Genomic DNA, 25,037 nt, shown 5'->3' with positions numbered 1-25,037 from the left:
TGTTTCTTCGTTGTTGTGGTGTTTTTCATGTGAACAGCTGGAACCCTATCTTTGCCCAACCCCGTATACCATTTCATGCGTGCTCATAACGTTTCCGTGTTCTCGAAGAAGTACAGCTGTAGTTGCAGTCTTCATTCTGTTCGTTTTTACCCCAGAACTAGTTGCCTTATATGTGGCACCCGGGTTTCATTAACGCCAAAGCAGCGATACTCACCCAGCTTGAAAGCCTGACAGTGATCATGCAGATCAGTTAGTGAGGACGGTGCTGTCCAGACTTGTGCCTGGGACTTTGTCTCTTTGGAAAAGGCTGGAACCTACCAGGAACCATTTTTATGTGAAGTGTCTAACCAGCGACTCGGGAAGTCCACTTACCAGGTGCCACTGAGTGGTGGGTGGCGCCCTGCTGGTCCTGGGCGGCCTCTGGTCAGCAGTGGTCATGATGATAGCATCTGTCTAGGTGAGGTCTAATTTGTCACGGGAGCCGACTCTGTCAGGAGCAGTGAAGAGCAGAAGCTCAGTCTGATACCCAGTCTGCCATCCCTGGATTTCTCCTAAACTTCGAGTTTTTTTCCCTCTTGTGCTCAGGCTTTCAATTTAATTACAGATGTTGACTCTCTTGTTACTTCTTGGAGAGTGGTCACAGTCCTGCACTCGTTCTTGCTCTGCGTACTTGGGTCACTTGTACCTAAACTGTGCTTGTCACTCTCCTTCTTTCCCAAGGTTCTGTAATGACTTCTGAACTAATTAAAACACAGCTCAATGTCCCTGATGCCTCAGGACTAACGAGTGTTGGGGCCCTTGGGTGGTGTGGGCTTGGCCTCTTTGGCATCACCTGTCTTCTCATGTTCTGTTTCCAAATCATAGGGGGCTTTGCCTGTAGCATAACCTATACTGAGAACACCGTTGGGAAGAGTGTTGGCTCTAAGAATGGGACGAAGCTTTGGGGAACACGACTTTTGTCCTAACCTGGGGTTTGGTGAAGTATGTTATTTCACCAAGAATTCTGAATTATTTCAGAGTAATTCAGTAAAGCTGGTTATTGGTTCAGTTGGGGAAAAAAAAGAGGTGTCTGTGGAAAGTGATGAAGAATTCCCAGACTGCTTTTTGTATGGACTTAAAAAACAACTTCAGCTCTTATCCTACAATAGAATATTCTTTTGACTCCTGTTTTAAAGTCTGTGTGCAGGCTCTCTACTTTGAATTACTGCACTGAATTACTTTGAATCATGCATTCCAACATGTCCTGCTCTCAGCCTGCAAGGCATCCCACCCTGTACCCCTGGCCTTGAAGGTCATCTGCCCCCAACAGTGTCTGCTCATGTGAATCACATAATTTCTCAGACCAAAGAGAGATGATTTTTTACATTGTTCCATTGTGGATTTCTTGGGTGCTACTTTCTTGCCTTATAGAGGAATTAACTGTAAAGTGTTCAATGTAGTGTTGATTTATGTAGATTTATGCATTTATATTTTCCTAGAGTGGAAGTTCTCAGAGGTGGAGGGTGACATATAAATGCCGTGCAGCTGAGCACGATAAAAGCATTATGCATGACAGTGATGACAATACGAACGCGTTGGGGCTGAGCAGGGAGCAGGCTAAGTCATTTCCTAACAGATGAGACTCCATGCTGGTTTCTTTTCCAAGCTGGCCTTTTTCCATAATGCAGCCTCTGCTTCCAGACACCCACCAATGTCCATTATCAACGGTTCTGTCACCCCGAGCCTGAGCAGTGTGTGGGAGAACCGAGTCAGGATGAAGTCTGTTCTGTAAGTGTCTGATGGAGGACCCTGGGGTGAATTTCCGTCACCTGATCTCGGAGCCGCTGCCCAGGCTCCATCCCCAGGCAACAATAGCAGTGACCTGGGGAATGGGTTTGGGATGACGGGGTGATTTTCTCTTATTGATAAGACTTTTCATTTTCCCTGTTTCATTAAAATGGTCCTGAGCCAAGGCAAGCGGATGCTACAGGCATCATTCAAGAAGCTCATTGTTATTTTAATGAGCCTGCATTAAACTCTGCAGGAAATTAGAGGGCCTGGGTGATTGAGCTGGGGAAATGATGGCTGGGGAAGGTCATAGCTCTCCTGTCACAATGCACGTCGGTACTGGCGGCTGCGGAGAGGGCAAAAGTGCATCTTGAGAATTGTATATACTGCATATTTACATTTATAAGGACTCATTTCTCTTCCCTCTGTTGCACCTTTATTTATTTATTTATTTTTATGAGGCAAGTGTATCCATTAGAAAACCTAATTTCCTCCCCTAGGTGATTTACTGCGTGTGGTTGCCTTATACTACCTTATACTACTGTCATTAACTCAAGGTTTCAGTGGTTAACAAGCTATTTCTCGACAGCCAAGCTCCGCAGTAGGGTCCCTTCCCAGAGCCAAAATGAATTTCATCTCCGGTAATCTTTGACGATTACATATTCTAATACAGAGGTGGGATATTTGGGTCTGATCCTCTGGGGTCAGGTTGGTGTCGGGGGAGTGAGAAACCTGGAGTTTGTCGTTGGAATGAACCGACTTTGATTTCCGCTCTGCCCAGTGCTGCGCCGCTGCAGACCCACTCTGTGTAGGTAAACGGGTCTGGGTCCCACCTTTAAAGTCCTTATTAGCTCAAAATGGACTTCAGTCGGGGCTCTCTGGGCTCAAAGCGTTGTGCAGCTGAGTTAGCGATGGCCTTTTGTTTTCCTCTAAAGAAAACCAAATCACAGTTACACATTTCGTCCTGGGAGTGAGCTAGGGCTGGTCCTAGGTGTCATCTGCTCCGAAGTTCAACTTGGATGTCAGAATTCATGCTGGAAGTTCAGGCCTGTTGCTACTGCCCTGGCTTCCGCTTTCTCTTCCAGTGCTGGATTCTGGGAGTTTACTCCTTGGTCCCCAGGACACTAATTAGCTACCTCGTGAATATTTTTCAACATATGGTGAACATTATTAATTACTCGCTTTGTGCCAGGCACTGTGCTACAGAAACTGAAGGTGAGCAGGACCAAATCCTTGAGGTCGGGAAGCCTGCAGTCTGTTGAGGGGGACGGAAAAGAGAGTTCAGTGTCGTGTGTGAAGTGCCAGCGTGGAGATGGGCGAGGGCGCTGCGAAGGCCATTTAGGCGATGACATGCAGCTGCTTACATGGGTCACGCCACGAGGTTCTCAGAACACACATGTGCTTTTTTTTTTTTTTTTTCAATGTACAGCAGTCGCCAACCTTTTTGGCACCAGGGACCGGTTTCATGGAAGACCGTTTTCCACAGGAGGCAGAGCTCAGGCAGAAATGCAGGCAAAGCCTCACCCACCTCCTGCTGTGCAGCCCGGTTCCTAACAGGCCTTTGTCAGAACCGATCCGCAGCCCGAGGGGATGGGGACCCCAGCTCTAGAGTATGGCTGGTCATTAGTGTCTTTGGGGTCTAGATCCACCTCGGTTCTGAGATAATTAAACTCGAGAGCTGCCTGCAAGAAGAGTGCCCAGGAAGTGAAAGCTCTTTGTGCTGGTTTCCAGGGGATTTTGCCTTCCCTGGGGCTCCTGTCTCATTGGGGCATTTGGGATGGTCCCCATGTGCTCCTCTGTCCTTAGCACCTCTGGCTCTTTGTTTCCTAGGTTGCCAAGCGTGTGATCTTACTGTCCGGCACGCCAGCCATGTCACGACCTGCAGAGCTTTACACGCAGATCATCGCCGTCAAGCCCACATTCTTCCCTCAGTTTCATGCCTTTGGACTTCGCTACTGTGATGCCAAGAAGGTATTTGTTCTTGCTCTCCTCACTAGCCCACCCACCTGTCGCCCTGATTTTGACACCTGCCTTTCTGTCCGTGTCTCCTGGATGGTGGTATGATCAGAGGAGCACTGACCAGGGAGCCGAAGTGATTTTAGCTCTACTCTGACCTGGGAGTGTCCTTGGGGGAAGATGAGAACAATCCCTCCTAGTTTTAATGCTTTCGGGGATTCTAGGTCGGTGTTTCCCAGTGAAGGGACCAGTGGCTAACGCTTAGGTGTGTGGAACTCACAGAACCAGCAGCTCCTGCCGGGAAGGACGGGGACGAGCTGGAGGTGAGGGCGAGGCCCTAGGCAGGGGGAAGAGAGTCGATGAGGAGGCAGGTGAAAGTCCTTTGGCATGGCAGGAATGCGAAAACTCTTCTGGGAAAGTGAGAACAGAGGCAGAGGAAGCCTCTGGGCAGGAGGAGCGGGGAGCGTGATCTCAAGCTGCCTCGGTGGGCTCTCTCCAGTGAGCCTGACTCCTCGTAGTGAGCAGAGCCTCCGACCCACACGTCATTTCTGTGAGCCTGGCGCCAGGGCAGCAGGTACCTCCGGAGCTACAATCTGTGCAGCTTCTGTTCTCCAGAGATGGCAGGGGAAGCTTTATAAACACAAAGGCCATGGCAATGAAAATCTCGATTTCTAAAACCCCATTTCGTTTAAGTGGAAAGAAATGTGTATTTAGTGACATGGGGAGATAACGAGAGTGGACAAAAGTAGGATGCAGAACTTTTCCTCCCTCCATTTCTTCTTTCCTTCTTCTCTCTTCCTCTCTCATATACGACTGGAAGGTAATATGCACCACAATGATTCCTTGGATAAGCAGAGAAAATCAACATTTTAAACCATGTTATTCACAAGTCCTGAATTCCTCCAATGACTCTATTAGTGTTCATTGATCTGATGAAGCCTGCTGAGCCGAGCACCGTCCTCCTCACAGGTGCCTTTGTGTCTCTTCTGGAGCTGCCCACTTCAAAAGGACGGTCTTGCCGAACAGAGGATGGCTGCCATGGTCCCCCAGTTTCTCACTTTTGAATATAGGGCATAAAAATTGTAGCTACTACAAACATCCTCTCTGGTGAGCCAGAGGGAAGGAGTCGAGGAGGTTCAGAGGAGGGAAAGTTGGCTGTTTTTCTCTTTTATCACTCAATCTCTTCATCAGCCAACAGATTGCAGGCCACGTGCCTGGCATGCGTGAGCTCCGTCTTTGCACAGGTGAATTTGGCAGAGATTCCCTGTTCTGGGACTCTCCCGACATGGCCTAAGCCTCGCTGGTCCCCTGCTCACCTCTGCAGTTTGAGACTTCGGTGACCAGAGGAAATGGGCCCGCGTCGTATGCTGGGGCCTGGGCGTGGTCCCTTCGCAGCTGCAGGTTTCTAGTATGGGCTGATCCGATCTGACATCCTATCACCCTGGGCAGTAATAATGTTGCCAGCTGCCTTTTCAGAGTATACAAAAGCTAGGTTTAACCTATAGGGTAGCCAGTGAGGCCTGGGGTAGCCCCAAGCACTTGTGAGGTCTTTCTCTGAGACTGTCATCCATAAATCCCTCCCTTACGTAATTCTTGGTGCATCCAGCATGTTCTGGGGCCTGAGCTGGGAAATCCGTTAGTGTCTGACAGCCATAGACCAGGTGGCCAAAGTCTGTGTACATTTCCAGTGTCTATCCCCAAACATAACCTGAGAAAGAATGACCCAGTGAATCAGCCCCATTGTGTGGGTATTCAGTGTCCACTGAAGTGGGTATTCACTTTGTGTGGGTATTCATTTTTCCCCCTTAACCAGCTGAGACATGTAGTCTAGGGCCTTATCCTCCTGGTTGGCTTTGGTGCCTTCACTGTCTCAGACCCTCCAGTGGGATGCAACCCCCATCTGTTTGCCGGTGTGCTGGGATCTTGGTTTTCCTTGCCGGATGGAAGCACAAGTCCCAGTCAGGGTCATTGCTGACAGTGGGGTGTGGGTGCGGCTGGCTTTCATCTTCTTCCCCAGTAGCTTTCCCTAATCCGGTCTCCAGGATGTCCGTAATCTGAAAACCAGAGGAAAGATTCACTAACCTCTCTTTCTGATTGCTACTTTTCTACGGCAAGGCGCTGAATTCATCACTCATCAGTGTGTGAGGTCAGACTTCTCAAACGTCTAAACGCTGTTCCCATGAGGTTCCACATGCCCTGCATTTGAACTCCAAACTTTGACAATGCCTCTCTTTAGTGCAGATTGCCTCTCCTTTTCCCCAGTTGCTCTGCTGTGACTTTGAAAACTCTGAATCTGGCCTTTTTCTTGTGGGCAGTGTCCCTGCTGCAGAGGACAAGCTGGACTCTTAAAATCTCATGAATTCAGGCCTTAAGGATTTCTGCTCTGTAGTCACGTCACAAATATGCTGAGCCACTGTTTGCATCGAAGCCACTGACTTTGGAGAAGTGACTGCAGTGTACTCACTGCCCATGCCCTTTGTGAGGGGAGAGCTTTGCTCTGCACGATCATGATGCAAATAAGACTGTCTGCCTTATCTTTAAGTACTTTTTAAAAAAAGAACATAAAACTTTTCAAGTACTTAAAAAATATCCACTTACATTCAAACAAAGTATTTATGATGTAAATTCTAGTGCTTTGCATAGTTAATTGCCAACCATTTTTAGCTTGTTATTGAGACAGAAAATTTCTCAGTTATTAAATATACTCCTTTAACAAAATTGGTGAGCCACTTTCTCTGTGGGTCATTCCACACTGTATAATGTGTATGTGATCCCTCAAACCCTTCATGTCTGATTTGTACCTTTGTTCTATTTGCACATAATCCACTTTCTGAGAAGGATCTTCTCTCCCTTGACTCTTGGGGCCCGTGGAGTAATGGCTAGCCAGTGGTGGAAGGGGCCGAGGATGGAATTCACTGCCTTGACTCCCATACTGTCCTTGCCTGCATTCCTAGTCTCCGCCACCATCTCCCCGGTTTCTTGTGCTGTCCTCAGAGTCACCCTTCCCTGCCTTCTTGCTGTGCCCCCGCCACCCAGTAACCCAGTCAGAGACGGTGCTTTCCTCATCTTTGTGTTCTTTCCTCCACCCAGCCCAGTGCCTGGTGTGTGGTAAGTTTTCAGTAAAAGTGTGTTGGGTTGTGATTACTACAAAGTCCAATTTAAAATCTTTGGTATTGGGTTTTAACCTGCAAGATTAAGAGCTGATAATATTAGAACTTAGGAGCACGATATCCAAATTAATTATGATACCATTTGTTCCCAGCATGATTTTCATTTAAAGAAGCCGGGAGGCCGTGGCCGCGCTTTGCGTGTGTGCCCAGCTTCCTGCATGAACAGAGGCCACAGGAGAGAGTGCATCATGCCCAGCTCATTTTTGACCCTGCAGCTTAAAGGCGTTTGATGAGAACTTCCTGTGGATTTCAGAGATATTTTTTAAAGATTTAGTTTTTGATTATTTCATTTCTCTACCTTTGACTTCCTCTTTTAATTTTCAATTTAGCAAAGGTTTATAGGACATCTACCATGTCTCCACAATTGTGCGAGGTCCACTGGCCCTGGAAAATGAACAGGGCTCAGTAGTGTACAGTCCCGGCGAGGGCGAGGCAGGAGAGGAGATGAGTGGCTAACAATATAAGGCAGCAGACAGCCTGGTTCCTTGGTTTTTTATACGACTGTAGAAATCAGTTCTGTTTCCAGGAACATTGTTGGTGAAAGGTAGGATTTTTATTTTAACTGGAAACACCTGTAACTGTGAAGCAGGAAGTAGGCATTTTTGCTCGCTGCCTCCCCTGAGCTACCAAATGAGGGGCCAGGTTTATGAAGGCCTGCCTGGTCCTTTGAGACCCATGTCTGGTCAGCCAGACTGGCAAAAACTTGTGTTCCGGGCTCCTCCCCGATCCCACCACTGCCCACACTGCAGTTTTGTTGACTATGTTGCTTTTGGATGTGTTGGCGTGACTCATACTGAGGAACAACAGGTTTTTAAATTCCTATAAATCTCGTCAAATAAATGCATTACTGACATTAGCTATGACATTGTATGGTGGACTCTTTGGGATAAGCCCTAAGGAATATTATTTCTGGGTTTAGTATACAGGAATAGTCTGACAAGCTGAGTGTCTTGTTGGTTTTTTAGTGTAATGGCCACCAAACCGTTGGCATCCTGTACTTGCTGCTAGAAAGCAGGTTAATGCCAGGTGGTAGAACACCATGATGCATGGTTTTTGTCTGCCTCATCCTGACTGGCTTTGCCCTTTTCCTTCCTGTTTCTCCTGCGGAGCAAAGCTGGGGAAGAGAAAGCGGTGAGAAGAGGAAGCCACCTGGAGGTGACGGCCCTGTTCCCTTGGGCCTGGGGTTTCTGAATGGGCCGTGTCTCGGTTCTCCCTCCACAGCTTGCCTGGGGATGGGACTACTCGGGCTCCTCCAGCCTGGGAGAGCTGAAGCTGCTGCTGGAGGAAGCGATCATGCTGCGACGCCTCAAAGCGGACGTCCTTTCCCAGCTGCCAGCCAAGCAGCGCAAGATGGTGGTGGTGGCCCCAGGTCGGATCAACACCAAGGCCAGAGCATCCCTGAATGCTGCGGCCAAGGAGATGACCACCAAGGACCAATCTGTGAGTCTGGGGCTGGAGATGGGGGTTGGGACGTTGTATTCACAGGTGTTTCTTCCCAGAAGGGGTTCCGTGGACATTGCCCAGAGTTCTCTGAGCTTGCCTTCCAGTCCTCTCTTCCCACCGCCCCGGGCAAGGACAGTGAGCCCATTTCATTTCTCAGCTTGCCTAGTCTACTTCAAAAATCTATTCATTTGTGGTTTTATGCTTGTGTGGATCGCTGTTGATGGATGGCCATAAAACCAACTCCAGGGCAACTGTGTCATGATGATGTATCTTCTGAATCCCTCCAGGAAAGCTAGAATTTATGCATAGTGTATTTTGAGAATGCCTCAGCATAGGAATGGTTGTGAGAAATTAGTTCTACCTGTATTTGATGTACATATTAACTCCATAACCATCCCAAGTCATTTGCTTTAGTCAGAATAACAAGTTGGCAGTTATTTAACAATGTCGAGTTTTCAGTCCTTCCTAATCCTTTGCCTTCTTATTGCAGTCATTTATGGTTGGCAGGATTCCCATTTTACAGGCAACAGGCAAGGAAACCGAGGCTCATAGAGACTGTGATTCGCATAAGATCTCGTGGCTGCTCCGTGGCAGAGCCGAGGCTTTGTCCAAGCCTGGTACCCCTGTGTTTTTAGGCCTCTTTCCACTATGGTGGTTTTATCTTTTCAAAACACTTTCATTCATATCCGTCATTAGTGTCTCACTGTACTAAGTACTACAAGCTCACCTGCACCAGCTCCGTTTCTGCCCTCTTGGGACAAAGCCTTGTAATTTTCATTACCAAGAAAATAACAATCATTGACATTTTGGACATTATTATAAAGCATTATTTGGGCTTAATATTACCCCGTATAAAGAAACTTAGATCTAGGTGCGGTCTCAGCCTTCTGGAAGCTTATAAAATAATGTGTGATTTTTCAAAAAAATGTTACTTTACCATGTGATTGAGCAGACTAATTGGTGACTTCCGAGAACCAGAGGGTAGGGTAGGGAGGAGGATGCACGGTCAGGTGTCAAGCCGTATGTGACTTGTGCTGTATTACATTTAAAAATCTGGGTAGCCTGGGAGAAGTGACAGGCATAATCCCCTCGCCTTGGAGTTTCAAGCCAAGTTCACAGTGCTGATGCGGATGTGCAGACCAGTGGTTCTGAAACTGGACTTCAGTGGAACCATGAGCGGAACCAGTATCCCATTGCTAAAATCAGTTTTGGCGGATTTTTCCAATTTCCAGAGATAAAATTTAATGAATGGAATTTTTTTCCTCAATTTTAACTTTTTTCTTATAACTTTCTTAAACCTTTAAGGCACGGGTATCAAACTCATTTTCACTGGGGGCCACATCAGCCTCACGGTTCCCTTCAAAGGGCCAAATACAATTTTAGGACTGTGTGAGTGTAACTGCTCCTTAATGGTTAAGTGAGAGCTCAGTGCTGCTGCAGGGTAGAAACAAGATGCCGAGCCAGATAAAACAAGGTGGAGGGCAGGATTCGGCCCCTGGGCCTTGTGTTTGCCACCTGTGCTTTAAGGTATACTTTTCTCCATTCGTGAACTCTGCCAAATAAGAAAGCCAGCGAATAAGTACAGCAAATATAATGTTAATGAAAAAATTCAGATGTGTGATCATGTGAGGACCTGCATGTTTATTAAATGCTATGTTTTAGTTTATGCTTGTGTGTGTGATGGAAGTCAGTCTGTTCCTGGTCCACCTCCTGAACCAGCTTGAGAATAGCCACAACAGACAACCGAAAAGGCAATTAGTGGGCATTCGAATTGAGGATGAAAGTCCCACAACTACTATAAGTTGTGCTGTGTTGCCAAAAGAAAACGAAAGGGATGTGTGAGAATTCTGTGCTTAGAGCAGCAAGGTTTGGACGTGCTGTTTTAAGCTTCCTGCCAACTCGCACGGTTCCTGAAATTGGGTGAGTGGCTCTTTCCGTGATTTCAGATTTAACCTGGGAGTGTGGTTTTCTGAGTTTACAGGCAGTGATGTGAATTGACTAGGCTGAGCCGTGGAAGTCAGGCATGTTGGGTGCTTTATAACTCTGATAGCTGTGCAAATCCCTTAAATTATTTGGGATTTTTGATGTCTTCTTACCTAAAAAAGGAAGCCATGGCCTGCTTCCTTTTGGCAGGCCCCGATGGGCTTGTTGCTGGAAAAATATATCAGGAGAACACCAACTGCCCAGAATCCCACCTGTAGGGTGATTATCTTCTCTGCTCCTTCAGAATCCCAGAGTCTTACTGTGTTTTGCACATTATGAAAATGAAGTCTAAATTGCAGTATAATTCCTCAAAAATCCTGCAGAGAAAGAGCCTAGAGCTCTTCCCTGCCCTGTGCTTGAGAGTTGCTATCTGCTTCTGTGGGGTCCTAGGAAAATGAAGAGTTTGTCCCCAGAAGAGAGAAACTGAGTTGATACAGACTACCTTCAACATCTTGCTGAAGCCAGATACTAAAGTCTTTCTGATAATAAGCTAAATCCTAGAAAATGTGGTTCCCCTTTGTGTTCTATAATGTAAATTCATTTTTTTAATGGAAAAATCCAAGTAGAAAACAAGTGTTGAGCTTAGTGGTTTGGACCACCCGAACCTTCCTTACTCTAAAGCCACTGTTTGGCACACCTGTGAAGTGGATCCAATCGGAGCACCACCCGACAGCTCAGGAAGGGCGGCCAGTGTCAGCTGGGAGCGAGATGAGGTAGCTGCTGACGTTCCTGCCAAACCTTGACCAGCTATGGAATCCCGAGCCAGAAGAGTTGACATGGGGAATCATGGTTTTGTGGCTTTCAGTCAAGTGAGGAGGTCCTATGGATCTATAGAAAGTCACCCCCCAACACCCCACTTTATAGTTACTCTTCAGGCCCAGGTGTCCCCACAGTTTTGGACAGCATGGTGGCTCCAGCAAAGCACTGCTGACCTGTCAGAAAGTGATTTTTTTCTCGGTTCCCACACAACTTCCCATCTGGAGGAAGACATTTTTAAAAAGCTTTTAAGTCACAGAAGCCAAGGTGAAGCAGCCAATTTATAAAATATAATGTACAGCTATTAAAGCCTTTTCTCATTTTCAGCTGAAATAATAGATACCTCTTCATAGGCTAAGAAAAGCTGGCTCTAATCATCTTTCGTCTAAAGTCGTTTTTTGATCAGCAAGAGCAGGAGCAGAAAAGTGGAACAAGTCCATGCAGATTGCTGGTGACAAGACCAGTTCACCCTTCTGTCGCTTGGCAGTCCGTTCAGATGTCCAACGTAGAAAAAAAAAAAAAAAAAACTGGAAACCCCAGGGGGTCTAATTTCATAAAAGTCTAAGGGATGGGAACAGAAAATGCAGGTAATTTAAAAGTTTCTTACCCGTGGCTGGCAAAGCAAATGAGATCATTAACGGACTGGTAGTCTGCCTGCAGAGTTTGGGGGAGTTTTTTAAAAGGTAAAACTATCGATTTCTCTCACATTAAAAGTTCAGTAGGTATCTAGTGTATAAAGTCTGAAAAATAAAGAAAAGTACTTATAATTAACATTTATTAAATAGGTTTATCACTATAGTAAAAAGATTTACTTACCTTTTATATCACCTAATTTCAGCATTTATTATTTGGATTTTTAAAGAAATGTTCATATATTGCTTTAAAGTATATATTTATATATTCATGTATATATAAATGTATATATAACTTATAAGCATATATATTTTTAAAGTAGAATTGAACCATATAAACATACACATCAAGTGAGGAACAAAAGTTACTAAATCATAACATGAAAACTTTTCCATGTTGTTAAATGTTCTTTTAAAATATATTAAAACACAGTGTAATGTGTTCTCACATGGTTTAGTAAAATTTTGCCAGGCGTTTTAAGTTGGATTTTAAGTTAATTCAACCGTTCTCTAGCCTAAGTAATACTACACTGAAGAAGTAGCTTACACGCGAGTGTGCGCACTGATACCGACGTATCGTGAGGATAGATTTGAAGCAGTAAGTTGCTGGGCCGTGGGGTCGGGCCTGCTCTGAAGGCTTTGGCTGTGAGGGACCCTTCGAGGGCACACGAATGGACTCACGAAGTTTCTGAGCCCATTGGCCACAGGTGAAAGATTGCATGTGGACAGAGCTTCATCAGGGTAAACGAGGCCTACGGAAAGTTGCCCTGAGAAACAAGTTGGGGTACAATGCCAGTGCCATGGAGTGGCATCTTCAACAGCAGTTCGCAGGAAGTGCGAGCTAGCAAACTGGGCTGCTGCCACAAAACGGCCTCCGCTGCTGTGACACACATAAGTGCGAAGTGGGCCCACTACCCCGCATTGCCCCTGCGACCGTCAGTGTTCCCGGGGTGTCCTCCTCCTCCTCTCTCGTCAGGACCTAGAGGAAAGGCACTGTTCGCAGCAAGCAGCTCTTCTGAGCAGGCAGCACCTTTGCAGGTGGGAGGAGACGGCGGCCCTGCCGTGATGGTCAACATCTCTTCATCTCTGGGAGCCCAGAGTGAAACACGTGCTACCCTCTGTTATGTTGGTAATAGCGTCTCCTCTGTTCCCATTCTTTATTAGCATTTATTTAGATGCAAACTATAGAGAAAACACGGTTTCTTCTCTTTGGGAGTCATTTACTTTATGTCAGAGACAGGCCCAAAACATACAAGTAATGGTTTTGAGATGGTATTAGAATAAACCAGTGGCAGTCTACTGGAATTAATTCAGCAAGCCTTGAATGGAGGTGAGCTTTGTCAGCTGGGTGTGGACACAGCCTGGCAGAAGAAAAGGGGGAAGCAAGAGACACCGAACATGACGTGTTGTGTATAAGTTGTCCCCAGGCTGCAGTGAACAGGGATATTTAGCAAGGCTGCATTTCAGCGGGTCAGCAGAGCTCAGGCGGTTGCTGTGGTTTGGCCAAAGCGAGTGGTAAGGTAAGTGAGGGCCACTTGGCTCTGGCGGTGGGTGTTCAAGCTTTAGGAGTCCTCGAGCTCATGGTGGTGATAATTACGTCGGCTTAGCTCAGAGTCCTCAGAGTGGGAGACGTTAAACCCTCGACTTCTGTTTCCACAGAAAGGACAGCAGAGAGCAGCCCTCATTCTCTACTTCAACAGAACAGCGGAAGCCAAAGTCCCGTGTGTCATGTAAGTGGTCGCCAGCTGTTGGCTTCTCTCTCTCACCTCCCAGAAGGAGCACCTCTCGTCTCGGTCTGCCACGATGCTCGCCCTGCCCTGTGAGACGCGATCAGGGATGCCGATTACAGCCTGGAGTGTGAGGTTTAGGGCGCAAGGCCTCGTCGGCCACGGGGCACGGGGAGGCTTGTGTCTGGAGCGCTACCAGGACGGGCTTGGGGGCCCTGTGAGGTCCTGCCCCAACCCAAGTGAGCTGCAGCTGCTGTCACTTATGGGAAGGGTGGGCTGAAGCCCACACTGAAGGGAAGTTCGTTCAAAAGGTATGGGCACGTGGCCATTGTCGTAGTCACACTGAGTTCTCCTTCCACCTTCCACACTAAATTTGAACTAATCATTTCTCTTCATAAATGTATTCACTGACTTTTTAAAAAACTCAGTTGTCTGCCTTTTTTAAAGAAACCCACTCATGTTCAGACATCACCGTGGCAGAAACCTGAGGCCATTCCAGTGATGTGCAGTTTGCCTCACTTTTTATTGTTCTACATCCCGTGAGGCTCTGGCGGGATAGTGGTCCAAGTGCTTACATTGCAATGAGAGTGAACTGGCGTGGGCTGAGCAGTGGCAGATGGGCCGTGGGGACCAAGATCTGTGGGCATGTTGAGCCGCACAGCCTGCCCCACCCTCTCCGCAGCCGCCAGCCCTCCGGCCCCAGCAGCCTCTCCCTCCGTGCCCTTCTTGTGGTGAGACTTTACTGTGTTGTTCAAATCTAGGAGTCTGCGCAAGGGCTGCTGACTGTTGGCCAGCTCGCCAGCTCTGCTTCACCCCGCAGGCACAGCCCTTTTCATCTGTGACACTGCGACAGGGCTCATGAACTCTAATGAGCGTTTATGGCCTGGAAACTTCTCTCCCAGAAACAGATCTGAATTGCCCCCCACCGCCTGTTTCTCGTCTGTTGCTAAATAACAGATGGCAAGGGTGTCGGTCCTCTGCCTCCCTCGCTCAGCTTGTGACCCACGGAAGTCAGTGTGTGTTGAGTGCTGGGTTTAGAGCCAACCTTTTTCTTTAGAAATTGTAAATCTAATTATGTTGGCACCTCACACATAAACTTGGTGGTACCTTGTCTTAGGCCGTGCGGACTGCCATAACAAAAATACCACAGACTGCTGGGCTGCGGTGGCTTAAACAACAAGTATTTCTCATAGCCCCAGAGGCTGGGAAGTCCAAGTTCAAGGCACCCACAGATTCAGAGTCTGGTGAGGGTTTCCCTCCTGACTTGCAGACAGCACTCTCTGCTCTGCGTCCTCATGTGGTGGAAGGGACAAGGTGCTGTCTGGAATCTCTTACAATAGTCCTGAGTCCGTCACTTCCCGTAGGCCCTGCCTTCCAGTACCAGCTCATTTATGAATTCTGGGAGGGCACACAGAACAAACCTTCAGTCCATAACATACCTCATACGTACTTTTTAAAAATTCCATTATAAATTACAGAGTGCTTTATCATTTCCAATTTTGATATCTGTTAACTCATTTCACATTTACAGCCTCTTTGTAAAATCACTAGAATAAGTCATATTAGCCCCATTTTTTAAATGCAGAAACTGAGTACATTTCATGGGAGTCTCTGGACTTGAGAGTCACTCAGCTAATAAGTAGAAATTAGATTATATCTCTTCAAACTCAGCCTTGGCTGGGTAGCTCAGTTGTTTAGAGCATCATTCTGGTACACCAAAGTTGCAGGTTTGATTCCTAATCAGGGCACATACAAGAAACAGCCAAATACGAGAAGAAGCCACTCTTCCTCTCTTGTCTCTTTCTCTAAAATCATAGCTGGAGGGGGGAAGGAAATGGTTAAGATGGTAAATTTTTTTTAATCTTAAAACTCTAATTTTCTCTACTAGTTGTTTTTCTTTTTTTTTTTTTCTGTTGTCTGTTTTCCTTTTAATGGGCATCTTTCAATACAAAAGCCAAGGTTATCATGGTAGGCAAATATTTCCAGCCTGGCAACTTAGGGATGTGGGGAAAGAGCAGTAAAGCAATCCATGTCTGAGATTCAGAGGGGAGAGGGGCCTTAGGAATATTGGGGCCTCTGCTGATGATTAGGAGCTGGCCAGGTTGATTTTATGGCCTTGTGGCTTTTTAAGCTGTAGCAATAAACATTTTTTGCTTACATCGTGGCAAATTTTATATCTCTCAAACTAATTAAAGTTGATTATTTTTAGTACCAACAATTCACAAATTGAACTCAAATCCACACCCTGGCTAGCCATGCTGTTGTTTGAAAATGACTTTTACATGTTTAGAGGACAAGTCCACGTACCTTCCTACCACCTGCTTATAACAGGAACCTTTGAGATTTATGTGTGAGGATGGCCTCAGGCATAGCAGAGGCTCCTTCTGTCCCCAGAAGCTCACCTTCCTGCTGCCCTGCAGGAGCAGTGACCTGTGCTGGGATTGTGAACCCTCCCCTCTGCAAGACACTAGTCCTGGGGACACCTCCCGAGTATGCCGGCTGGGTGACTCTTCCCTGCCAAGCTCTCTCAGGGTAGCTGCCTTCCTCTAAGGCCACTGCTAAAGATAAGGGTGGGAAGTGGAGAAACAGTGCATAGAGAAGTAAGTTAAAGGGAAAATAAAGACCAAGCGAATAACGTCCTTCACGTTCTATCCCTTTCCCTCAGGAGAGAATTCTCTGACCACCCACTTACCCGCTGGCCCTGCAGGCAGCCACCTAATGCGGGAGGGAGCTGGAGCGCTGTCCCTGACATCCCCTTCAGTGTTATCACTTAGGTCTTAACACTACACTTCCAGAAATTTGATTACTGTCAAGAATCCCTTCATCCCCTGCCGAGGCATTTTCAGATCTACAGACACTTTAATTTGTATCGAAAGCATGTTATAATGATGGTAGCAGCCCAAGTGCTAACTGTTAATTATCTTCATGATCCCAGGTAATAAAAATGTTTCAGTAGCAGATCAGAGATCCATAAAACATAAGGATACTTTATTTGTACATGGGAGATGACTAAAAAGTATGGAAGAACTCTTTTTGCACATGGCAGAGGGTGGCTTATTTCCACAGCTCCCGATTTTGCTTCTATTCCAGTGGCCTGGCCTGAGGGAAAGGGGGTGCAGAGAGCTCCCAGAGAAGGGAGAGAATGGGCTGGGCAGGGCAGGTACCCCAAAGGTGTCTGCTGCAGGTGCAGTCACTTTTCAGTAATGGACCTCATCTGGATGAGCATATGTTTGATTTGCTTTGTCGTTGTCAAATGCAGTGAGTATATCCTGGACCTTCTGGAAAGCGGACGAGAGAAGTTCCTAGTGTTCGCACACCACAAGGTGGTTCTGGACGCAGTCACCGAGGCGCTTGAGAAAAAGGTCAGCTCCTTTGGAATCCCAGACTTTTTCTGAAAATTTTAGAGGTGGATCATTAATCCACCCAGTTTAAATTTTGTCGATGCGATACAGGAATTCGGCCAATAGAATTAAAAGCTATAATCCCTGGGAAAATCAGAGCCTTTTTATTTTCAAGAACTGCAAGACAATTCATTGGAAAACTGTTAGAATACATGAGTTTAGTAGGGTGCCTGGATTCCAAATAAATATACTAAAATCAATTTCTTTTTTATTGTACCAGCTATACCTAATTATTTAATGTAATGGGGAAAAGATAGACAGTGACAAAAGCCATAAAGTACCTAATATTAGTCTCACCAAAAAAAAAAATGTAGGAACTAAGGAGGAATTGCAGATACTTTGGCCGTGCTCCTCTGTGTAAGGCTAAAAGTGTGAAAGCGCCTGTCCTTCCCAAGTTAATTGGTAAATTTAATTCAGTTTTTAGAAAAATTCCAATTAGGTGTTTAAGAAAACTTTATACTGTTATCTCAAAGAATGTCTCAAACTATAGGCAGTAGAGAGACCGTTTAATACCATTTTCTAAAGGAGAGCGGCGCTGGCAGACTGGCCCTCCACGCAGTAAAACCTGCAGTGAAACTCAGCTGCGCCGGCCGAGAACTGGGGCCAGGCGTGTGGAGCAGAACAGGTGGCCCGTTAGTGTAAGTTAAAAACAAATATGTGATCAGGGAACAGTTACAAACCAGTTCACTCAACAAACAAAGTTTGGGTAACTTGGGGTGAGGGGGACTTGAAGGAAACTTTACTTCACTATTTATTATATATATATTTTTAAAGATTTTATTTATTTATCTTTAGAGGGGAAAGGAAGGAGAGAGGGAGAGAACTGGCCTGCAACCCAGGCATGTGCCCTGACTGGGAATCGAACCGTGGTTGCTTGGTTCCCAGGCCCGCACTCAATCCACTGAGCTACACCAGCCAGGGCCACTATTTACTATATTAAAAGCCTGGTGAATCGAAGTTCTTTGAAACCGTCAAGTATTAGAAGAAAATACAGGCAAACATACAGCTGATCACTGGGTGGCAATGCCTTTCTAAGCATGAAAATAAATTACAAAGTAAAGAACTGGTTCAAATTGTCTGAAAAATGGGTCCGTTCTGTCACACACATACACAGTGGTTAAATCATGGTTCTTTTACACATTTTTCTTGCAATTTCTTCATGCTAATTTTGCCAAACTCCTCTTCTGGGAATTTATTCTAAGGAAATAACCAGACCAGTTAGAAAGGTTTATGTACAAGAATACTAGTGCTGTTGTTATCAATATTGAATAATTAGAAACCTAGATGTTCATCAGTAGGTGTACTGATAGATAATAGTCTATTCAGCCATGAAAAATAATGATGTAGATCCATGGCTCTTAACTTGGTGGCGGTCACTGGGCCCCTGGAGAATGGGGAAGCAGCCCCACCCACTCCCTCCCTGTCCCCACAGCGGGTGCAGCACATCCGCATCGATGGCTCCACCTCCTCGGCTGATCGAGACCACCTGTGCCAGCAGTTCCAACTGTCCAAGGGGCATGCCGTGGCCGTGCTGTCCATCACCGCTGCCAACATGGGCCTCACCTTCTCCTCGGCCGACCTGGTGGTATTCGCCGAGCTGTTCTGGAATCCAGGGGTAAGGGATGCAGAAGACTTGAAGTCCCCGGGCAAGCCCACAGCTGTGGGGAGGAAGGGGCTAGGGTCGGTCGGGAAGACAAGGTGTCTGTGAGTTGTTCCCAGGGCCAGTCGCCTCTGCCTCCATTTCCCCTAGTCCCCAGAAACACGTTTACTTTCCACTTGGCAGTCTCACACATCTATTGGCTACCAGTTAGATCTTCACGACAGCCTCCTGGTAGAAGTATCGACTCCATCTTATCAATGGGAAAGTTGAAGTGTTAGAAGGCTAGAAGGAATCTTAGAAGTCATCTCTCTGTGAGGAAGTTGGGGCACAGAGAAGTGCATAGCTGTCACCACAGAGGAGCACGTGGCAGTCCCAGGCACTTCCGGGGTCTCTGGCTTTCCACCCTGCCCCTCTGATTCCCGCCACTATGAGCTGCTTCAGCCACTGGGGCCACAACAGGGCAACCGCTGGGAGTGCTCCCCGGACATGGGCATCGTACCTACTGGCCTTATCTGCTCAGCTGAGGGCTGTGACAGCAGAGGGAAGACATTTGTTTGCATTCATCAACTCTTCTCCTGGGCCCCAGGAAGAGCTGATTTACCCTCCCATGTTCTCACGTAGTGTGGCTCTCACTGGCCACACATAGGCGGTGGGCTTCAGTGTGGGATGCATTTTACAGTGGGAACAGCACCCTTGGTTTCCATTATTCCTTGTAGAGCTTCCACCCTATGAAAAGGCACACTGCCCCCTATCCCACGTGGCCTCTCCCTTTGGAGCAGATGTTGATTTAAGTAGGAGGTAACCGGGTGTTTTTTTCGGGGAGAAGAAGGGAATGTGCCAGGTCTCCTTCGTTGTCCCTTCCTCACAGCTGCCTGATGGCCGAGACGAAGTTCGCTCCCCGTTCACAGTGCCTACACCCCGAGCAGCACCAAAAGGCCGTCCACAGCTAGGCAGCTGCAGAGTCAGTTCCCCAACCAGTGTTTCGTTTGGGTCTGCCTTTTGTCAGATGACACATCATTTGTAGGCAGAGGCGTGTAGGCCATCCACCGTGAGACACAGCAGTGAAGTCCTTTGAGGAAGAGGAGTTGGGGGACCTGGGAGCCAGGGGCTGCTGGCCTGGTAGGCGGAGCTGCTTCGGCCTTGCCCACGTAGACCCTGATCCCTTGGCCTTGCAGGTGCTGATGCAGGCTGAGGACCGGGTGCACCGCATTGGACAGTCGAGCTCCGTGAGCATCCACTACCTGGTGGCGAGAGGCACAGCTGACGACTACCTTTGGTACGGCCGGTCCAGGCAGTTGGGGTTGAGCAAGGGTGGACACTGGTGATGTATTTCCTTTGCTACCTAAGGGCTTCTGCTTTTGCTATGGGCTTCCTCCCACGTTCCTCAGGACCACGTCTGGCTCCTTCGGCTCCTTCGCAGCATTCAGTGGGGCCTTTGGGGTGCACAGGGAAATCAAGCAGGAATAAGGGGGTGTGGCTTTGTCGCCACTGCCTGAGACAAAGGAAAAGAACCGATTGTGATGAAATGTAGATTGAATTTGTAAAAAAAACCTCAGTGTCCAGCTGCAGAAGCACTTGCCAAGACAGGGAACAGCCCATTTTGTGCCCTTATACAAAGGGTAGAAGGCCCCCACAAGGGGGAACAGCCCCTTTGTGATGTACTTTGGGATCCCATCTTACAGCTGTGGGACCGCTGGGGCTGAGTGGCTCACCCTGGGCCATGTGGTGCTTCATTAACACAGCTGGGGGTACACGCCGGTTACCTAAGCCAAAAAACCCCCAATGCTTGCTCCCAGTCCCATTTCCTCTTCCTGGTACTAAGTTTCTTGATTTCTTGATGAGCTCAGTGTCTACTACTCCTCTGTGTCCAGCCTTGTGACCAAGGGATCTTACCTCTGCAGTGTGTGCAGGTCATCCCTGCCTCCTTCTCTTGGTTTAGCGGGTTAATTGAGCAGCTCAGAACAGCACCACGTTTAAAATTTTGTTGCAGTGAGGCAGTACTTATTTCCTACACGTCTTCCAGTAGAAAGAATTTTGGGCCTCATGATATGAGCCCGGAATTGGCGGCCTCATTTTAATCAGTCTGCAGCTCTGTGCAGGATGGATCCACTGAAACTCATTTCTCCCCAACAGGCCCCTGATCCAAGAGAAGATCAAAGTTCTGGGTGAAGCTGGGGTTTCTGAGGCCAGTTTTTCAGAAATGACAGAAGCCACTGATTACATCTACAAGGTAACAGCAGCACAGGGCTCCTTGCCCCTGGGGCCGAAGGAGGCACTAAGCGGCCAGCCAGCCTTGGGGGCCTGAGCGGGAGGGTATGAGTCCCTCCTGGGACCTCCTCTGGCCCGGGGGGGGGGGGGGGGGGCGCGGTGAATACGATGGCCTGCAGGCCTTCTCAGGTCAGTCCATGTGTGCATCCTTTATGCACAGGTGATGGCCCCAACTCTTCCTGCTTCGGACCTTCTCTAAAGAGATTCTCATAAAACCAGGGCTTGCAAATGCTGCCCCTTTCATCAGGTCATTAGAAACCGGCAGAATTCTCCCCGTTGAGAATTCCGTTGAGTCATTGTAAAAAGTGTATAGCAATGAGCACGGGCCTGCGAACCAAAAGATTGCGGTTCGATTCCCCATCAGGGCACATGCCTGGGTTGCAGGCCAGTTCCCAGCAGGAGCCAGTTCCCAGCAGGGAATGCACCAGAGGCAACCATACACTGATATTTCTCTCCTCTCCTTCCCTTACATTCCCTTCTAAAAAGGATAAATAAATAAAAAAAATTTTTAAAAAGCATATAGCAACACCACATAGCCGGGTACCACCTGAACATCCCCAGCATGGAACAAGGAGTATTCCAAATGAAGTATTGCTTTATACACCTCATTTCCCCTCAGTCATTGCCTTTTATTCTCGGCGTCTCCCATTTTGTAGAGGGGTGAACTGAGGCACACAGGACAATGGGTCTTGCCCACAGTCACTGGCCTTGTGCAGACAGCCAAAGGCAGCCACTTCCCAGCCTGTCCCAGCATTCCTTCTGTTGCAGCCCCCTTGTCGTCTAGGAGAGTAGGAGGCCAGCGAGCGTCCTCCCTTAGCCAGGCGGGCCTCACGGGTGCTGCGAGGGCGCCATCGGCCCCCGGAGAGGATGGCTGGGCCCAGCCAGCCTGCCCTGGCCTAGCACTCCCGCCGGAGGGCTGCCTCGGCTCCGCCTCCTCCACTTCAGCACAGCTCCAAGAGGGGGCAGGAGGAGCAGGAACTAGTGCTCCACTCACTCCGGTGGTGACACGGAAGGGGAGGACTCGGGAGGTGCTGCCCGCTGGACAGCGACTCCTGAGAGAATTGTTCTAACGAGAGAACCTAGAGAGAGGTCTGAGCCTGACGTAGGCAGGCGGCCTTACAGGCCTCATCGGGAAACCGAGATGCCATCTTTTTCCTGTGGAACTGCTGAGCATCAGAAGCTGAGCTATAGCGACAAATTCTCGTAGGTGACCCTGAGGCTTAAGAGTCTGAGGACCTGATCTTTACTTCATTTCCTTAGCAACTCCTGTAAATCCTTTCTTCAAGTGTACTCATAGGATATGTATGCTCAGAGACCATATTTTAAAAATAGAGTATAAATTATCCTTTTAGATATAAATAATTAATACATCAATTTTAAAACCACCTAATTTTTAAGCTTTTTCAAGAATTCTCTAATTCAGTTAATGGTAAGTATTGTAATGGAGCCCTTGCTATTCTATTCCCTGTGAAAGAAAGCCTTATTTTTCAAGGATTCTCAGCCATTGAGAATAAGTTTGCTTATAAATATAAGCCCATGTATTCATCAGGTCTTACCCTCATTTACTCTGAATTAGTTTAGAATCGCTGCCTAAAGTACAGATGTGATCAATATTTTCACTGTCAGTGAAAATTAATTTTCATTGTCAATTAATTTTTTTTATTAAACTAGGGCTGAAAATTTCACCACTAGGCTAACAAAATGTTGCCTCCTGTGTCGGAGACAAAAGCAAAGAGTGATTTACTGAGCGGGCCTGCGCTCGCCATCCCGCAGCACCGGCCAGCATGACCCGTGAGGCCCCCACCTGTGTGTGAGCTCGCCAGCCACAGAGGCCGGGAGCCAGCCTGTCTCACTAAGAAGGGAGGGGAATTACCAATCTGACCTGGATCTTGCCTGCTCTGAGGAGCACGTAGCGTTACCATCATCACAATTGAATGCACACCAACAGGTATTTCTACCTAGAACAGGCTGCCTCATGTGTGGCTTTTCCTCGACCTTGCAGTTCAGATGTAGGGGGATGAGATCCCAGAGGGGACACATGCACAGTGTGGGGCTGACCTTAATGGTCTTTAATACCATGTCCCATTTTTTTAAAGATTTTATTTATTTATTTTTAGACAAAGGGGAGGGAAGGAGAAAGTGAGAAAAACATCAATGTGTGGTTGTCTCTCACACGCCCCCAGCTGGGGACCTGGCCTGCAACACAGGCATGTGCCCTGACTGGGAATCGAACTAGAGACCCTTTGGTTCTCAGGCTGGCACTCACTCTGCTGAACCACACCAGCCAGGGCAATATCGTGTCTCATTTGACAGGACAATCATTTCTCCTTTTTTTCTCTTTACCCAACAAGCAGAAGAGAAGATGTCAGACACTGAGGCAGAGAGGCTGCTTTAGTGATGAGTAGTTTGCTGAGTGGGTCTGCACTCCGTGACCCAGCGCCTGCCAGCCTGAAACATGAGGCCCCCACCTGTGTGTTCTCTCACCAGCAACAGTGGCCGGAGTCAGCCTGGGGTCTCTTATCTTTCCTTTTCTTTCTCTGATGCAGGACCCAACGCAGCAGAAGATCTATGACCTTTTCCAGAAGTCCTTTGAGGAGGACAGAAGTGATAAGGAGCTCCTGGAGGCAGCAGAGGCCTTTGACCCAGGAAGTGCTTCGGGAGCATCTGGAAGTGGTTCCCAGGACCTCGGAGACGCGCTGGACGAAAGCACATTGACAGACAGCCCAGTGAGGAAAAGGAGATTTGAATTTTTCGATAACTGGGACAGCTTTACCTCTCCCCTATAGAGGGGCAAAGAAGTATTTAAAAATCATGGAATTCATTAAAATAAAACGGACATTTTATTTTTAAAGCTTGTGCTCTTCTCGCCATGACAGGGGGCCGGCCTCTCTGTAATCACAGCGAGTTCCTGGGCCAAGGGTCAGCATTTCCTCTCCAACCTTACAATGCGTGGATTTGTTTGGGTCTTAATTAACCTCAGCTTCCCTGGTGGAGAAATAGAGACAGTGGGTTGTAGTAGTGGTAATTTATATTCTTTAAATGGTGAGATGCTTCCTACAAAATGCCTCAATGTGAATTTTTAAAATTGATAGAGTCAACAAATATAAAGCACCAAATATGTGCCAGGCACTGAACAGGAGAGGAAAAGTGTGCCTCTGCACAGGTTGTCGTATCATGGGAAAGGCGATTGTTATACATCCTGGGAAGAAAAGTAAAGTAAGGAGGGAAGGGATCAGAGCAGGGGTTGATGAGCTTTTCCTGGATATAGCCTGGTATTAAATATTTTTGACCTTATGGCCAAGACATCTCCATTGGAACAACTCAGCTCTGCCTCTGTACTGCAAAATAACCATAGACAACCCAGAAACAAGTGATTACAGCTCTTTTCCAATAAAACTCTGGGCCCTGAAATTTGATTTTCATGTGTCACAAATTATTACTCTTTTTTATTTTTATTTTTATCATTTTTTAATTGTTCAAATACCGTTGTCTCCATTTTCCCATCGCCACTTTCCCCCACCCAGACTTATTTTCAGTCACATAAACATGTAAAAACTGTACGGAGCTCACAGGCCCTGCAGAGTGGGTAGCGGACAGGGTTTGGCCTACAGACTGTAGTTTGCCCACCCCTGGTCCAGTGCAGCACCGTCCAGTGTAACATAAGCCACGAATGTGAGTTTCATTCTCTAAGAGTATTTCAGAAAATAAAGAGGGATCAAGTCAATATTTTATTTAACCCACTAGGTTCAAAATACTGTCGTTTAAACATAAAACCACTAAAATTTTCTTTCTCTGCCTACCTGTCTTCTTCTTGTCCCTGAGGTCCTCCAAAGCCAATTTATTTATACCATGTAGTCCTACATGTTTGCAGGTACCCCACCAGAAACGTACCTCTGAAATTTATTGGCAGCCATCCGATCATTTCTGTGTGATTTTGTAAAAGACACTTGGATTTATTTATACAGAGACCGAACACCTTTGGGTTTAAGAAAGAATTTTTGCACTAACTCCTTTTTTTTGCACTTCGCAGCTCAACCCAGACACACCCACCCCAACAGCCATGGTGTTTTCTAGAAATGTCAGCTGGAATGAAGAAACAGTGGGCCCATCTCATTCCCCTTCTGTCACGGCCGTCAATTGTCCCATTAAAGTGTTTACTAAAGGTGTCCCCCAGGTCCACTGGCACCATCTCTGCCTCCTCACAGGGGCTTTTAAGCGGAGTCTTATTCCCTGAGTGACACTGGTTAACATCTGCCTCCAGGGCGTGGTGGCAGGAAGATGCTGTTAGCCTTGATCCGCTGGTGCTTGAATTGATCACGTCTTTCCCTTCTTAG

At 47.2% G+C, this 25,037-nt stretch overlaps 1 protein-coding gene across 1 annotated transcript in view; it reads left to right on the top strand.

Annotated features, from left to right (window-relative positions):
- Positions 1-24,490, top strand: part of SMARCAL1 (SWI/SNF related, matrix associated, actin dependent regulator of chromatin, subfamily a like 1) — a 50,801-nt gene extending 26,311 nt beyond the window's left edge. Inside the window, exons 11-18 of the mRNA XM_037132279.2 lie at positions 3,598-3,738; positions 8,115-8,333; positions 13,367-13,437; positions 16,694-16,796; positions 18,268-18,450; positions 19,611-19,711; positions 20,569-20,665; positions 23,250-24,490. Of these exons, the coding sequence (XP_036988174.2) occupies positions 3,598-3,738; positions 8,115-8,333; positions 13,367-13,437; positions 16,694-16,796; positions 18,268-18,450; positions 19,611-19,711; positions 20,569-20,665; positions 23,250-23,489 (1,155 nt within the window). The 3' untranslated portion in view covers positions 23,490-24,490. The remainder of the gene's footprint in view (positions 1-3,597; positions 3,739-8,114; positions 8,334-13,366; positions 13,438-16,693; positions 16,797-18,267; positions 18,451-19,610; positions 19,712-20,568; positions 20,666-23,249) is intronic.
- The last annotated feature ends 547 nt before the right edge of the window (positions 24,491-25,037 follow it).

Source organism: Artibeus jamaicensis, unplaced genomic scaffold (assembly GCF_021234435.1).
Source record: "Artibeus jamaicensis isolate MK-2021 breed Jamaican fruit bat unplaced genomic scaffold, CSHL_Jam_final contig_1015, whole genome shotgun sequence".
Taxonomy (NCBI): Eukaryota; Metazoa; Chordata; class Mammalia; order Chiroptera; family Phyllostomidae; genus Artibeus; species Artibeus jamaicensis.
This window is presented reverse-complemented; position numbering and strand designations above follow the sequence as displayed.